We start from the raw sequence: 15775 nt of genomic DNA on the forward strand, positions 1-15775 counted from the left end.
TTACATGCAGAAAACATTATGAACATGTCTTGCATAATATCCTGTTGTCTCACAAAACACTTTGGCTGCCTAAAAGCTTCTTACAAGTTTAAGGTGTTTTATGCCTTTTTCATATGAGATGAACTCCTTCCTCTCTTGAATGAAGTTTCAACTTTTTTTCCCTATAATAATTCCCTTATTCCTGAAGGGATGTTACAAACCCCACAGAAGGCAGAGTTTCTTATGCCTTCAGAACATTACCATGTCACAGCCTCATTTTTCTTTTGACAAACCTAGTTTGCCTTTAAGCTCTTTATTAAAATACTTTTCTTAATGACTGTTCTTGAGGAATTTACACACACTTTCGTGTTGTCTTTGATACAGTATATAGAATGAAAGGGAAAATACCTAGGATTACCAAAGAGAGGATTCAGTTATGATTCATGTGATCTGAGCAATGACAATACTTATTTTTCAGTATTTCGTACTTAGTATAATGTAGGCAATTTAAAATTTATCCTATGTGTCTAGATAATGAGCGTTCAGCTGTTTCTCCTCTAAGCATTAATGTGTACAAAATCAAAAGAAGGCTCTTGTTTGACATCTACAGAGCTTGGATTAGACTCCATATCCACTTATAATTCCCTTTACAGAGCACATTTGAAAACAGTGAAGCAAAGGACACATCTAGAGAGCATTTATAGAACACATGTATAATTACTGGCAGGCCATGTAACACTCCCTTGTATTAAGGTTGCCCAATATTTCCTATTTAAGGCTCTGCTTTTCATTGTTTATAGTTTTATGCAACTTTAAAGACATAAACTGAAACTATTTGTGCCAGATGTCTTTCTTTCTAAATTTTAGCCAAAGCAATTCAGTCATTTACAAGATGAAAGCTAACAAAAAACAGGTGTTTTTCTTGAGTTAAAAGTATTATTTTAAAAATAAAATCTCCACCCTTAACGTTTTGGAGCAGTAAAGTATACTTTGGAAAGTATATGGCTTAAGGAGGAGAAAGAAGATAAAAGAATGATGTACTTGCTGTAGCTCATATGCAAATCTACTGAATTTTGTCCCAAATGTAAGACTTTGAAAAAGGTAATCTGAACTCTGTCATAAAACACTTAGACTAGAATGGGGAAAGAACTTGGAAAGAGAGGAGCTAGAGGGACAAAATGCAAAAAGGTTGGACATGCAGGTGACAGCCACAGTCTGTCCTTGGTGGAGCATATTCCTCTGTAGCGCCTGAAATCAGATGTTTTACCCAGACTTTTCCATCCCTCTCTGGGGATTGTCAATATAAATGCTAACAATCTCATCTTCCTATCTTCTACTTCATTCACTCTAGAGGTGGAAGACCTCAAACATTACCGAAGGATAAAATCTGATCTTAGTGAAGTCACTGTTTTCTGCTGTGAACATAGCTCTAGTAATAGCAATTCCTTCTGAAATACAGGCTTTTTTCTTCTGAAGAATCTCTTCAAAGATGCTGAAGTACAACATACTTCATACCACCCAAATGTTTTAATTTAAATGTGCAACTTACTCTGTCCCCTTTTAGCCCCAGTGGTCCACATTCTGCTGTTTCACCCTATAAAAAGCATTAGTAAGTTTCATATTTGAATGGGATTTTTCATATAATTTTTTCATCTGCATAGAATATAATGTTAAAGTTTATTTTAAGGATTTCTATTATCCTTAATAATCTTTAAGTATATTTTAATTTTAATTTTTTTTAACACGTTCTTGTAATGCAAAAAATCTGGTATTTAGGGAAGACTGTTCAGCACTGAAATATTTCACTTAAGATGTAATTTTTTTCCATCACACAAACTAACAACCCCTACAAAGTTAAAGAACAGCGTATGTTGTAATATAAAACTCAGATCTTGCAGTCTCTTCTTTTAGGCCAAGCTCCCTTTGGATGATCCCTCTTGACATTTATATAACAGGCTAATTTCCATGGTATTTGTGGCCTTTGCCTGGGTGAAATTTGTGGGGAGAAAATACCTGACGGGGGGAAAAAAGAAAAAAAGAAGTTTTCCTGGAAATGAAATTGCACAAGACTGGTTACAAGGAAGGACTAAGGAAAAGCTTGTGTCTGCAAAGGGAGAAGTCCGGCTACCACAACCTTCTTGGCAGGCAATAACCAGAGTCCTCTTGGCTGTGCTGCCATGTGCAACAGGTGTGCTGGTTTTCAATCACACTTATTTTTGGTGGTTTTTCGTTGTTGTTGTCGTTGTTGTTGTTTTTTCAGTTGCACTATTATGTCACGATCACTATTAAAGAAAGTAGAACGATTCCATACAAAATTAACATTTTATTTAGGAACCCCCCTCCAAGCGTCCCACCAGAAAACCTCCTGACACCGTTTCTTTATTATTCACAAACGGCTCCCTCTCCTTGTTTGCAGGGGCTTATGGCACACCTATGAGGAAATCTGCACGTGCGATGCTGCCATGAGGAACACACGGAGAAAAACAGACTCCAGCCGAGGCACCGCTGACAGAAAACCTTTATTTTTGTTTTTCTATTGAGCCACAGCCGAGGGCCCACAGCCGCCCTCCCGGCACCGCCCGCCGTGACGTCACCCGCCCGCCGCCATTTCGGCCGGCCCCCGGAAGCGATCGCGCCCCGCGGCCGGCGGTGCCCCGGCGTTTCCTTCCCCCGCTGCCCGCGCAGCCGGAAGGCGCCGCGCGGCTGCCGCTGGGTCCCCCCGGGTCGCTGGGGCCGGAGCGGGGCGTGAGGTGCGGGGCGGGCCGGGAGCGGGGCCCCTGCGCCCCCCGCAGCGGGGAGTGGAGGTAGGGGGAGGGCTGGGGGAACCGGGCGCTGCCTTTTGTCCTCCCGCAGCCGCGGGGGTCCCGTGGTGTGCGCCTGTAGGGGCGTGCGGTGGTTCGGGCTGCTGCAGGCGGCGGTGGGAGTCGGCGCGGTGTAAGTCTGTGTTTGCTAGGCCGGGTGTTAACGAAGGAGTGGGGACGCTGTGGCAGAACCGTGGGGTCGCAAAGGTTGGGAAAGAGCCGAGATCGGCCGGGCTGAGGTGGAACTGGGAGCAGTAGAGCAAGATTAGGAGCGGAGAGCCGTATGTTTATACAGCTCTTCAAATAGGGTCAGGCTTTAGGCAAAACAGGGAGACTGGTTTCTGTCAGCCAGCGCACTGCAATTAGGCAGAGACGTTTTCTACATGTTTTAGGGAGTGGCTCTTTACGGGCAGCACACCCACACACGGTGCCACACCGTGTTTTGCTTAATCCTTCCTTCCCTAATAACGAAATAGTTCTGCTGCGGAGTTTGTAAACACAGCAGACCCTGTTGTCTGTTTGTAGTTGGCTGTGTTGATTTTTTGCCTCAGTCAGCATAATCAAAATCAAAGCGTGCAGCAGGGAAAGGGGTGTGATGTGGGGAATGCTGAGGGTTTGGGCCTGAAATGTATACGTGACAAATCCTGGGGCTAAAAGTAATCCAGAACCGTCTTTTTGTTTGCTTTAAGATGATCTCAGATGACAAAGGAATTGGGATTTTGATAACGTTCCTACAAATTATTTTCTCAACAGTTTCGATATGAATGGATATCACCTGAGTCTTCCTGCAAGAGTTTAAATTGCTGGTAAACTCACCCTAAACATGAGTGGCTCCAAACCTGATATTCTTTGGGCCCCACACCATGTCGACCGCTTTGTTGTGTGTGATTCGGAACTGAGCCTTTATCACATTGAATCTGCCGTAAGTTCAGAACTCAAGGCAGGGTCCTTGCGGCTGTCAGAAGAAACTACAGCCACGCTGTTGTCCATAAATTCAGATACACCATATATGAAATGCGTGGCTTGGTATCCAAAGTATGATCCCGAATGTCTTCTTGCCGTTGGACAGGCCAACGGCCGAGTGGTACTTACTAGCCTTGGCCAGGATCACAACTCAAAATCTAAAGATTTGATAGGCAAAGAGTTTGTTCCCAAGCACGCACGGCAATGCAATACCCTGGCATGGAACCCACTAGATAGTAACTGGCTTGCTGCTGGATTAGATAAACATCGGGCTGACTTTTCAGTACTCATCTGGGATATAAGTAGCAAATATGCTCCAGAGACTGCGGTTGCTACAGAGAAAGTGAGGCTTTCAACAGGCGATCCAGAAGTGGGACTGGTAGTAACAAAGCCACTTTATGAATTAGGGCAGAATGATGCTTGCCTCTCTCTTTGTTGGCTTCCACGGGATCAAAAGCTTCTTCTAGCTGGAATGCATCGAAATCTGGCTATCTTTGATCTGAGGAATACAAGCCAAAAAATATTTGTCAATACCAAGGCTGTCCAAGGAGTGACTGTCGATCCATATTTCCATGATCGTGTAGCTTCCTTCTATGAAGGTCAGGTTGCCATATGGGATTTAAGGAAGTTTGAAAAGCCTGTTTTGACCTTGACAGAGCAACCAAAGCCTTTAACAAAAGTCGCATGGTGTCCTACAAGAACTGGGCTGCTAGCTACTTTAACAAGGGATAGTAATATCATTAGGCTGTATGACATGCAGCATACTCCCACGCCTATTGGGGATGAAACTGAGCCTACAATCATCGAAAGAAGTGTCCAACCATGTGAAAACTACATTGCTTCGTTTGCCTGGCATCCCACGAGTCAAAATCGAATGGTAGTGGTGACTCCCAACAGGACTATGTCTGACTTCACAGTGTTTGAAAGAATTTCTCTTGCATGGAGTCCAGTGACATCATTAATGTGGGCTTGTGGACGACATCTATATGAATGTACAGAAGAGGGAAAGGCTAATTCCTTGGAAAAAGACATAGCAACCAAAATGCGGCTCAGAGCGTTATCGAGGTATGGTCTTGATACTGAACAAGTTTGGAGAAATCACCTCCTAGCTGGAAATGAAGATCCCCAGCTGAAATCACTTTGGTACACTCTGCATTATATCCTTTATTTTACTGTAATTTATTTTAAGAAGTAGCCTACACTTTATATGTAAACCAGTTATATGAAATGCATGAAAGTCTTTGAATATAATACAACATCCTCTAAAAACTTTGCATATGTTATTAGGATATGACTTTTAACTTTAAAAAAGTGTTTTTCAAATGCTTGGGAAAAAATTAAGGTTCCTATACATGTAAATACTTATGAAGCAGTATACTGAAGATATGGATCAAAAACTTACAGGAAACAAAGGTCCCTTAGTTTATGCTGGCATTAAGTCTATTGTGAAGTCATCTTTGGGTAAGAATATTCCAACTTTGATAAGTTATATTATAGTATATTTACAGAATGATGCACTCATGGGTTTGTCTTTAAAAAATTATTGGAAGAGACTATTAAAATATATCAACAAAGTATTAAAGTTTGTAATTTAATATATGTAGGTAAACAGTTTATCTTACAGTAATTTCCTGAATTTTTGGTTTTCTTTGAAGGTCAATGATCAGAAAAACAAAATAACCTCAGAGGTAAATCTTCAACTGAACTATTTCAAACATTCAGTGATTGACAGTGACACTGAAAAGTCTTGCTCCGCACGTAATTGTTCGTTACAGTTCTCAAAGCTCCACATGGGAGCGTAGTTCTAGAAGGCTGACTTCGGTGTAGCCAAAGTACATTTATATAACCATGTTTAAATAAGCTATCTTGTTTTGAAGTGGTAATCACCTCTTGTGCATCACATTACGCCTCTTATGCTCAGTGAAGTATTTTTCAGTGGCATTTGAATCTTCCCTGTTCATTGTGTGTCTTGTATTCATGCTGCTTGGAGCAAAGGCAACTCCTCAGTGGTGGGAAAGCTTCTAGCGCGTTGATGATTGCTAAGAAGAGGAGAACTGGTAGAGCAGGTGCTTGGCTGTATTTTGAAGTTGGACACACTGATCATATCCTGTCAGCTCTGTAACAAGAACCTCCAAAAACTTAGGATGGTGAGGAAAGAAAAAAAGACTCAGTAGGGAATAAATGTCAAGTTTAGATACATGATTATTAGGAGATCAGAATAAAATTGTTTCATAATGCTGCTCCTTACAACAGAGTTAATAGTGATGTTAATTTAAAGTAGTAAAGTATGATACTTCGCTTTTCTCTCAGCTTTATGATTGAAATCAAATCACTGTGGCTGCAATTTAAATTGTGATTAAAGCATATTTTAACATATTTCCAATTTCTAGGAACAACAGAGAACCTCAGGCACAGCAGGAGTGGATCTGATAGACAGGCAGATATTATTCAGTATCTGAGTGAGGAGAGATCCTTGGCTTTGCAGCTCTGTGGGTGGATAAAGAAGGGAGCAGACTTAGATGTGGAACCTTTTTTAAATTCATTGGAACAGGAAGGAGACTGGGAACGAGCTGCTGCTGTAGCACTGTTCAATTTGGACATACGGCGAGCAATACAAATTCTAAATAAAGGTGCTTCCTCAGGAAAAGGTGTGTATTGCGTTTTCGCGTTGTCTTTTGGAGTTACATCACCTTGGTGGATTTTTCTGTAAACAGAATTCTGGAAGGTGGTAGGAAAAGGTGTGTGCTGTCTTTTAAAGTACTTACTTGAAGTAGCTGGATTGGAGCCTCAGAATCTGACAAATCTTGTTCTTTCACTCCTCAGACTATAATATGCCTTACTGTCTAATTAAAATGCATTGCATGTTTTAGAATTTCATACTGATGCATGACACAGAAAGTGTTACACACAGAAGTAGTGGGACTTTTTTCTTGCAATGGAATTGCACGTTGGTCAGATGTCATGTATGTCCCCTTCAGTTGGGCCGTACGCAGCTTTCTGCCAGTGCAATGGCTGTGGAATAGCTAAAATATAATATTCAGGATTTACAGAAGACGTTTGTTTTGGAATAGTATTTGGGAAGTGTTACAATGTATGAAGGAAAAGATAATCATTTTACAGCTAAGAGATGGAGGTATTTTGTTACGTGTTCTTGCCAGTATTCCTCCTACATCTCCGATTTGCATGTGTGTTCTCTTACTAAATTTAAAATACTGTCTTGACAGTGTTTGCCCGCTTTAGAATTGCGGGAACTATGTATGTGTTTTCTGTAGGGAAGGTTCAGAACAGAGACTGGCCATCTTCGCATTGAAAAACAGAAAATTGAACTTTCTGACAAAAAATATTTAGATAAAATAGATTTAATGATTTTAGGAAATTTTATAACTTAAAGCTGTTATATGCAGTTGTCATCCACCAGCATGGTCTGTTAAGTAATGGTTATGTGTATATTCCAGTACTTTCACTTCTTGTGGATATGAATTATGGTAATGACAACCTTTCGTGAAAGCAATAAGAATGCATGTAGCAATTCAAAACTATTGCAAAACACCAGAGCTAGGGTGATGTTGCTTAAAGTATAACTCAGGTTGTCATGCATGGGAGCTCGTGACTTTGAGAGCAGAAACTGGGTCATTGAAAGCAGAAACTGCAAAAAGCTAGCGTATGTAAAGTTGTTTTAGCTCATGATAATTCTACCAGATTTTGTCATGTATTCTGCAGAATATTCTGCTTCAAACTGATGTGTTCAATTACAGTTTCAATTGATTTTCCAAGTCCTGAACTTGAATATTGCTTCATTGTTTCATTGTTGTGTTTTTTTTTTAATAAATCAGGTGATCTGAACCTTAATGTAGTAGCAATGGCTCTATCAGGCTACACAGATGAGAAGAACTCACTTTGGAGAGAAATGTGCAGTACTCTAAGACTGCAGTTGAACAATCCCTACTTGTGTGCTATGTTTGCTTTTCTGACAAGTGAGTCTGGTTCATACGATGGTGTTTTGGTGAGTAAATTTATGTTAAATTCCTTTAAATAATAGGTGTGCATATATACACCCATATGTAGGGGAAGTGTTACATACTCCATGAATTAATCAGTTCAGAATGTATTATTTTTTTCCTCATACTGGCAGATAACATTTTTTCTTCTAAACAGAGATCTCATATTAATGAACATTGTGTTAGTGTACAAACTGTGTAAAAATGGGTGTATCCAGCAGAGTTCACACAGTTCTTAGAGGAGGTTTGTGGTTGTTTTTTTTTTTTTTCGTGGCATGGAATTCTTGAACCATTAGAACTGTATTATCAAAATAACTTAAGCAGGGGAAGAAAGCAGGAGAAAGGTTGATGAACTGGGAGGTGCTGTCGACTCCCTGAAGGGAAGAGAAGCCTTGCAGAGGGATTTAGATAGATTGGAGCACTGGGCGATCAGCATGGCCTGAAGTTCAGCAAAGGGAAATGCCGGGTGCTGCAGCTGGGATGGAACGATGCCAGGCCCAGGCTGGGGGACAAGTGGCTGGGGAGCAGCTCAGCAGAAAGGGCCCTGGGGGTGTCAGAATATTGTGCCAGAAGCACGATAGCCCAGCCCTACGTGGTTTGGAAATCCGTTTCTAGAGTTTCAAAAGCCACATATGATGTGTTGAACCAGCCTTTCCTGCCATATGAGTAAATTGCTCCTGTTAGCCTCAGTCTTGATCTGATACATGTATCTGAATATCAACAGTTTGTCTGATATTCAGTGTTAGCTTTCTTCAGGTGCTTTCTTTGTACATAATCAAATCCGTTAATATTAGTTATACATTAAGGTAAATGTTCTGACTTTTACAAACAATGTATTGAAAAATTGGAAATTTGTATGTGATGGTAGTATTCCCATTTTTCTCTCCGAAGTATGAAAATAATGTAGCTGTACGAGACAGAGTTGCGTTCGCTTGCAAGTTCCTCAATGATGCTCAGGTAAGTCTATGGTCGGACATTGAAGCAAACTATTAAGCTGGGCTTTATGTAGAGAGGGAAGAAGATCTGGGGTGAAGAGGTGATGAACAGTGGAAGCAATGATTCATGAGGGATTTGTTTTTCTCCTTACACAATAGGATATAAGCTATGGTATAATCTGATCTTCAGTTTGTAACTTCAGCTTGATTTTTGACATTTTTAATAATAATATTCATGACCATGCTAGTTTTTAAAACTGTTGTATGGCTTGTATGTCTCTCTTAACAGAGTGTATATTTATTTATTTGTTATTTATTTCCAGACACTTACTTTCTCTTGAATAAAGGTTTCGTTTTGCAGTAGGATGTTTAAGAGCTTAAAAAATAGGTGACCTCGCTCTTTGCTCTTTGTGTCAGGAGGTTTAAAGTACATAGATAAATCTGTAAATTCTTGCAATATAGTAGATATTGCCATATAAATTTTCCTGCGTCACATGCGGCAAGCAGCATGTTCTGTTAGCAAAAGACACTCTTAAGGAAAGCTGTTCAAATTCTAGAAAGTTTTGCCATATGTCATAAATGAGTTACAAGGGGATGAACAGACAGCAAAAGTTAGTGGGCTTTTTGTTTTGTTTTGTTTTTTGTAGCTGAACAGGTTTATTGAAAAGCTGACGAATGAAATGAAAGATGCTGGGAATTTGGAGGGAATACTGTTAACAGGGCTGACAAAAGATGGAGTGGACTTGATGGAAAGTTACGTTGACAGAACGGGAGATGTCCAGACAGCAAGCTATTGCATGTTACAGGTTAGTGTTTCACTCAAAAATAAATAGTTACTTAAGAGAACTATAGTTTCTTTAGCAGCATAGTACTCAATCTTGCGAACTGAAAAGTATTTTCTGTAGTAAATTTTGGCAGCATATATCATGCTGTGGTATGTGGATTTTTATGATCGATATATGGATGATGTTGTGGAATCATCCAGACCACTTGAGGTTAACTACAAACTTGTATCTTCGAGTTATCTCAACCAGAGAAAGTAGGGAAAAGAGGAGAAAAAACAAAAATAGCTGCACTAAGAATACCCATTCCCCTGCTTATTACTGGTGCATTTTCTGGTAGGTTCAAAGTATGCTTTTTTTGCTTCCAGGATTTTGATGGAGAACTGAGGTGTGGTGTGTTTTTGTTTGTTTGTTTTTGTTTGGTTGTGGGCTTTTTTGGCTGTGAGTATTGCTGTTGAGTTTATTGTGGTTTTTTGTGTGTGTTTGGGGGGGGGGGGGCATTAGTTGGGTTTGTTGTGGTCCTTACTGGCACAGTTGCAGCTACTTCCAGCACTGTGCATGTATCATTTTTATGGTTACATATGTTACATATACACGGGAATATGTGACAAAAATGTATAATCCTTTGTTTGACAGATGCAAGTGTTTAGGAGAACGTGGCAGCAGAAGTATTCTCAACCTGACAGGCAGACTGAAGAAAAGTTTTATGAAACTAGGGTTAAATTTTAGCAGATGTTGTCTTTCTCTACACAAATTACATTATTTCTCATACGTTGTAGTAAGCTTTGTAAAGACTTTTGAAAACGTGAATAATATGCATTGTGTATCTTCAGTGTGTGACTGGCATTTTTTTCCTACCTGCTTTAGGGTTCTCCATCAGATGTACTTAAGGATGAGAGGGTTCAGTACTGGATTGAGAACTACAGAAATCTTTTAGATGCGTGGAGATTTTGGCATAAACGTGCAGAATTTGATATCCATAGGAGTAAGCTGGATCCTAGTTCAAAGCCTTTAGCCCAGGTAAATTTATTTCTTGTATGAAGTATGACCAATCCAGAAAGGAATGCAGCATGGTGCTTCTACAGAAACAAAAATGATGGCTGCATCTTGGTTTTCATGAGGGTTCATGTGCAAAAGAAAGATTTAAACCAAGGCTACCCTAAAAGGGTAACCATGTTTGTTTGTTTTTCAAAATAGTTTGGAGAAAGGACTTTTAACTGTTTGGTAGAGAGCAGGGAAATAGGGTAAACAAATGTACTATTTTTTTATATCTAATCAAGGAAATGCCATTCTTCATCATGGTGAGGATGATGCTGAAACCAGGGAATTGAACCGAGAACCAGTTCAAATTGACTTTGTTTTAAATGATCTGAACCTCAGCTATTTTGAAGCCCTTGAACCTAAACTAAAGTGAACAGCACCTTTTATTATCAGTTCAGAACATAAGCTAAACTGAAAAGTGACACCCTATACAAATGTTATCTGGTAGCATTTTTTGCCAATGTGGTCTGGCCACAGCAACTGAAACTCGCTCATATTTGCTCAGTATGTGCATTACAAGCTTTAAGGTCCCAAGGATTTTTAAGGAAGGCTATATTTGAATTCACCTGTCCTTCACTTCACAGCTGTTTAAGGAGAGCTGCATCCATACTGTTGCGAGTGGGAGGGAGTTGTTTATTGCTCCTGCCTTATGTAAGCATTGTAAATAACCCCTAATGAGTGTAAAGTCTGTGCTTTCCTCTATATCACACCTCAGCTTGTGGCATTAAACGTGCAGGTGAAGATTGCTAGGAAAATCCTCATGTTCGGGACTCTGGAATGGATCACCCGAACAGAAAGAGGGAGAGGCCAGTAGAGTAAACTTAATTTATTTTATACCTTCACATATAGCTTTTTATAATCTTAGGTAATACCTCTCCAAGCAATAGCAATCGTGCATGGTGTTATGTGCTGTTGAGGTAACTGGGCATTGTTAAGGCCTGCTTCACAAAACTGCACGTCAAGTCTACAAGCCAAGATGTTGGCAACGCCTTCACAAGAGAGTAACTTTCCAGTGCACTATCAAGAGTATCTGGTAAATGAGCGTTAGCTAGCTTGAACAAATTCACTTGTAGCAGAAGTAGGACGAAACTGAAAAATTAATGAGCTTTTGTTCTCTTTAGGTGTTTGTGAGTTGCAATTTCTGTGGAAAATCCATCTCGTACAGCTGTTCAGCCATTCCTCATCAGGGGCGGGGTTTTAGCCAATATGGAGTTAGTGGTTCACCAACAAAGTCAAAAGTTACGAGCTGTCCTGGTTGTCGTAAGCCCCTTCCTCGCTGTGCACTTTGCTTGATAAATATGGGAACTCCAGTTTCCAGCTGTCCAGGTATGACATACTGGTTTTTAGCTATTCAGCTAGAGTAGTAGTTAAAGGCCTAATTAACAGTTGCTGTAGGAAGATCTTCTGTTGCACCTTTCTATTTGTTCTCATACTGTAAGTATTCATACCCTTAATTATAAGGGGGAGAGACCATAGTAGAAAACGTGTTTACATCCCATCTAATTTTATGATAAAACCTATGTCTCAATGTGTTGGTGTCAGATAGTATGCAGTTACCTGGTTTTGACCATTTTTACCAGTGAGGTTGTCAGTGGAATCCCATGGCTTAAACAGACAAAAAGATTCAAGTATCATAGTATTTTGCATTACGAGCTTTAAAATTGAAAGAAACAGGAGGTATGTTTTTTTGGGATGAATTGATGGGAAGCTGCAGAAATCTTGGAATGTAAAACAGTTGATTTTTAACTGAAAGAAGAAGAGAGAATAAACATATACTTTCTGTGGCTAAGCATGAAAGAATTTATGGGTGCTGCTGGCACATCTAAGAAATACTATCAATGGAATCTCTTGGTTCTAAATGTTTTGGGCTCAGCATTATATAAGGTTTAAATGAAACTCATTTTGCCCCTATTTTTAAGTCAGTCTTGTTAAAGAGCTATTGACAGCTGTAAAGTTGTCATCTATTTATGTATCTCCTCTCATTCTTTCACTGGTCTGTGTTATGACTTACTGTTGCAATTGTTCTAATTCGTAACTGAGACTTTGTGGATTTCATATATTTGCACACACGTATATCTATTTTAACGCCAAAAATCCCATGTGCAGGAAAACAGGTGTATAATTCACTGGGACTTAAATCAATCACTGAAACATAAATCACTGTTGAAAGAGACTGTGTTTCCAAAGTTTGTTTAATAGGCAGGGGTAGCACATCCATAGAATGCAAAGCATTAGCTGAGCAGTATAATTCTTGTTTTGGTTTTCTATCAGTTTTTCTTTCTTTAATAATTTTATCAACTTCTCTTTTAAAATCAGACTACTTCTTTGCTTGAAGTTCCTAATTCCAAATTTATTGTAATACTGTTACTGCAATTGCAGTATAAATGAAACAAAGATTTACAGGCATAACTTTGGGGATGGGTTTGCTTTTGTACAGGAGGATCTAAGTCAGATGAAAAAGTGGATCTTAGCAAAGATAAGAAGCTAGCCCAGTTCAACAACTGGTTTACTTGGTGTCACAACTGTAGGCATGGTGGACACGCTGGGCATATGCTTAGCTGGTTCAGGTAAGTTGTTCAAATCTCCTGTGTTTCACTCATGCATGCTGCACCAAGTAGGACACGACTTCTTAGTTTTATCTACAATTAAGATGTTTTGTTCTAGAACACTTGCAGAGCTTACCATGCTGCTAAGTGTTCTTTGAGATACTGTGTTCCTGCACATCCTTAAATTTATAGAATGCAAAATTCTTGTTAGTTTTATTTTACCTGTTTTTTCTTTTTTTTCCTGCTATTGCTGTCTAGGGACCACACTGAGTGCCCTGTGTCTGCCTGTTCGTGTAAGTGTATGCAGCTGGATACCACAGGGAATCTCATTCCAGCAGAGACTGTTCAGGCATAAATACTGCTTGAAAACATGGGGCTCTCTAATGGATGTCCATCATAGTCCAAGCATATATTTTAGACAAAGGTCATTTGTGACTTACTGTGAAAAAAATAAATTTGCTGTCAGATTAGTAAAATAATGTGCGTATGATTATGCTTGGCAGAAACTGATAATCGTGGAATGAGCCTCTGGTGTGGGCCTTGTTCAGTGAATTTAGAAGTTTTAAAGTTTAAATTTAAAAAGCACTCCTACTGGCTTTGTTAAATTCAAAGAACTTTTAATGAAGTTTTCAGGGTAATGCTTATGGGCCCTTTTATCAGTTTTCTAAACAGAGCAGTGTTTATATACAGTGCTTAGTAAAAGTGAAACTTCAAAATAAACAACTGAAAGTGTTGTTCTCTAGAGGATGGCAGAATGATACGGTAGCATCCTTTCATTGATTGATCACACTTCCTCGAATGCAGTCATTTCCTTGTAAATTAATTGGGTGCCGCTGTTAATTGCATTCTAAAGATATTTAAAGAAAAATCCATTTATTTCTTTCCTCAAGTTTTGTTAATAGTAAGCAATATCTTTGCAATTCAAGATCTTATTTGATGTACCTATATGACCTAGCTGATGTGAATTTTAATGCTAAGGAATTCAGGAGCTTTGTCTCCTAACAAGGTTGATATCCTGGAGAAGAGTTTGCTGAACATTCATGTGTAACTTCGAGTGCAGAATGCAGGTGAGCTACAAGAGGTTTTATTTTGAACACAGTACTGTGAAGATCTGAAATCTCAAGGACTGGAGGCTTGTAAATATTTAAGTTTTAAACTATGTGCTGAGTTTTGACTACAAACATATTTGAATTTTTAAGACTTTGGGATAAACAGGATTTTCCTGCACTTCTGAAACATGCTGGGATGTGCGAAGTGAACCAATTTGTATCCTGCTTCAGGTCACTGCTGGACACCAGTGTGCTCCCAAAAGGCTGCACAATTTTAGGTCATTGGCTAGAAATGGTACTAGGTATGTTACCAGCTGGAATTAAGTTATTTATTAACTTGAGAGTCAATGATATCTTGCTAATGCTGTGTGAGGACCTAATCAGTATTGTTGTCCTTGATTTTGTAGGCAACAAAATTCACATAAATTAGGGAAAAAAACCTGTTTTAAGGTATGTGAAAATAACATCAGTTTACTTGGTGTGTGTTTATTTACTATTAGAAACAGTATGAGTTACTTAACACTTGCGTGCTATGAAATACTAAATGGAATGCTAGCAATAAACTGGTACCATATTGCGAGGACTGTGAAATTTGTTGTTTTAAAACAGAATATATTGTAATATACCACTGGTTCTAAGTGCTGTAGTGTAGTTGCAACAGGATAAAATGTGGAAATGTTTTCTGTGGGTGTACATGATTACATTTTGGACTTTCAGTTATATTGTCTAATTAATGTTGTAATACATCTGCTACATTTATTCTGATCTACGATTCTTGCCTAATTGACAAAGATATTTTTAAAGTTAAAATCTAAGAGGTACTTGATATTTGTAGTCAGACTGTCGTGGGAGAGCAGTTAATGGTTTTTTGTGTTAGAATATTTATTTCTCTTTCTAGTATTTTTGCACACCTTATGTTGCTCTTGAAGAGCTCTTTAAAATGTTCACCATTAATAAATGTAAACTGGGGTTTAATGTATGATACCCTATTTATATAAACACAGGCAATAAAACTTGCTTTATGAAAATAAGGATTTGTAAGTGTCAAGGATATATTTTTATTCCTCTGTAATACCACCTGTTACTAAATTTTCCAGATAAGATTCCATGTCCAGGAATGTACGTACTTAACAATGTCTAATTTTCTTATGTAAAAAAATGCCATATTTGTAACAGTTTTGACTTGACTGTATCTCTTTTGTTTCAATTGCCATCATTAGATGCTTACTTTGACATTCAGCATGTCTTCGAAATGTTTTGGATTATGAAACGTACATATTCAGGTCTAAAGTATCAGCTTTGGCTGTTGTAATGGGTATTTGGGGTTTCAGGCCAATAATTACACTATTTGCAAAACTTATAAAATAAGAGGTGTATTTAATCATCTTTTTTTTCTTGTTTTTGCTTTTAAATTAATAAAATCATGCTTTTGGGGGAGATTTGTTGTTTTCTAAGTAAACTATAGCTATAGCTATTTTATGAGCTGCAGTTACAGAACCACAAAATGGACAAGGTTGGAAGGGACCTCTGACGATCATCTAGTTCAACACACAAGCAGGATCACCTAGAGCATGTTGCACGGGATGGAAACCACGTGGGTTCTGAATATCTCCACAGAAGGAGACTCCACAGCCTCTCTGGGCAACCTGTGACAGTTCACTATCACTCTCACAGTAAAGAA

General features: G+C 38.9%; 1 protein-coding gene across 5 annotated transcripts; it reads left to right on the plus strand.

Moving 5' to 3' along the window:
- The first annotated feature begins 2540 nt into the window (after positions 1-2540).
- Positions 2541-15531, plus strand: MIOS (meiosis regulator for oocyte development). 5 transcript variants are annotated; one of them, XM_080579975.1, is made up of 11 exons: positions 2541-2783; positions 3534-4900; positions 5106-5204; positions 6134-6391; positions 7577-7746; positions 8633-8698; positions 9324-9482; positions 10326-10478; positions 11621-11825; positions 12937-13066; positions 13304-15531. In XM_080579975.1, the coding sequence occupies exons 2-11, from the start codon at positions 3604-3606 to the stop codon at positions 13398-13400; spliced, it is 2634 nt and encodes an 877-aa protein (XP_080436101.1). In that variant the 5' UTR covers positions 2541-2783; positions 3534-3603; the 3' UTR covers positions 13401-15531. The 5 variants fall into 5 exon arrangements, with proteins under 5 accessions (XP_080436101.1, XP_080436103.1, XP_080436104.1 ...); XM_080579977.1 differs by having other exon boundaries at positions 2548-2783; positions 3470-4900; XM_080579978.1 differs by having other exon boundaries at positions 2548-2729; positions 3470-4900.
- The last annotated feature ends 244 nt before the right edge of the window (positions 15532-15775 follow it).

This window comes from Anser brachyrhynchus (genome assembly GCF_964034855.1).
Source record: "Anser brachyrhynchus genome assembly, chromosome: 2".
In the NCBI taxonomy this organism is placed as follows: Eukaryota; Metazoa; Chordata; class Aves; order Anseriformes; family Anatidae; genus Anser; species Anser brachyrhynchus.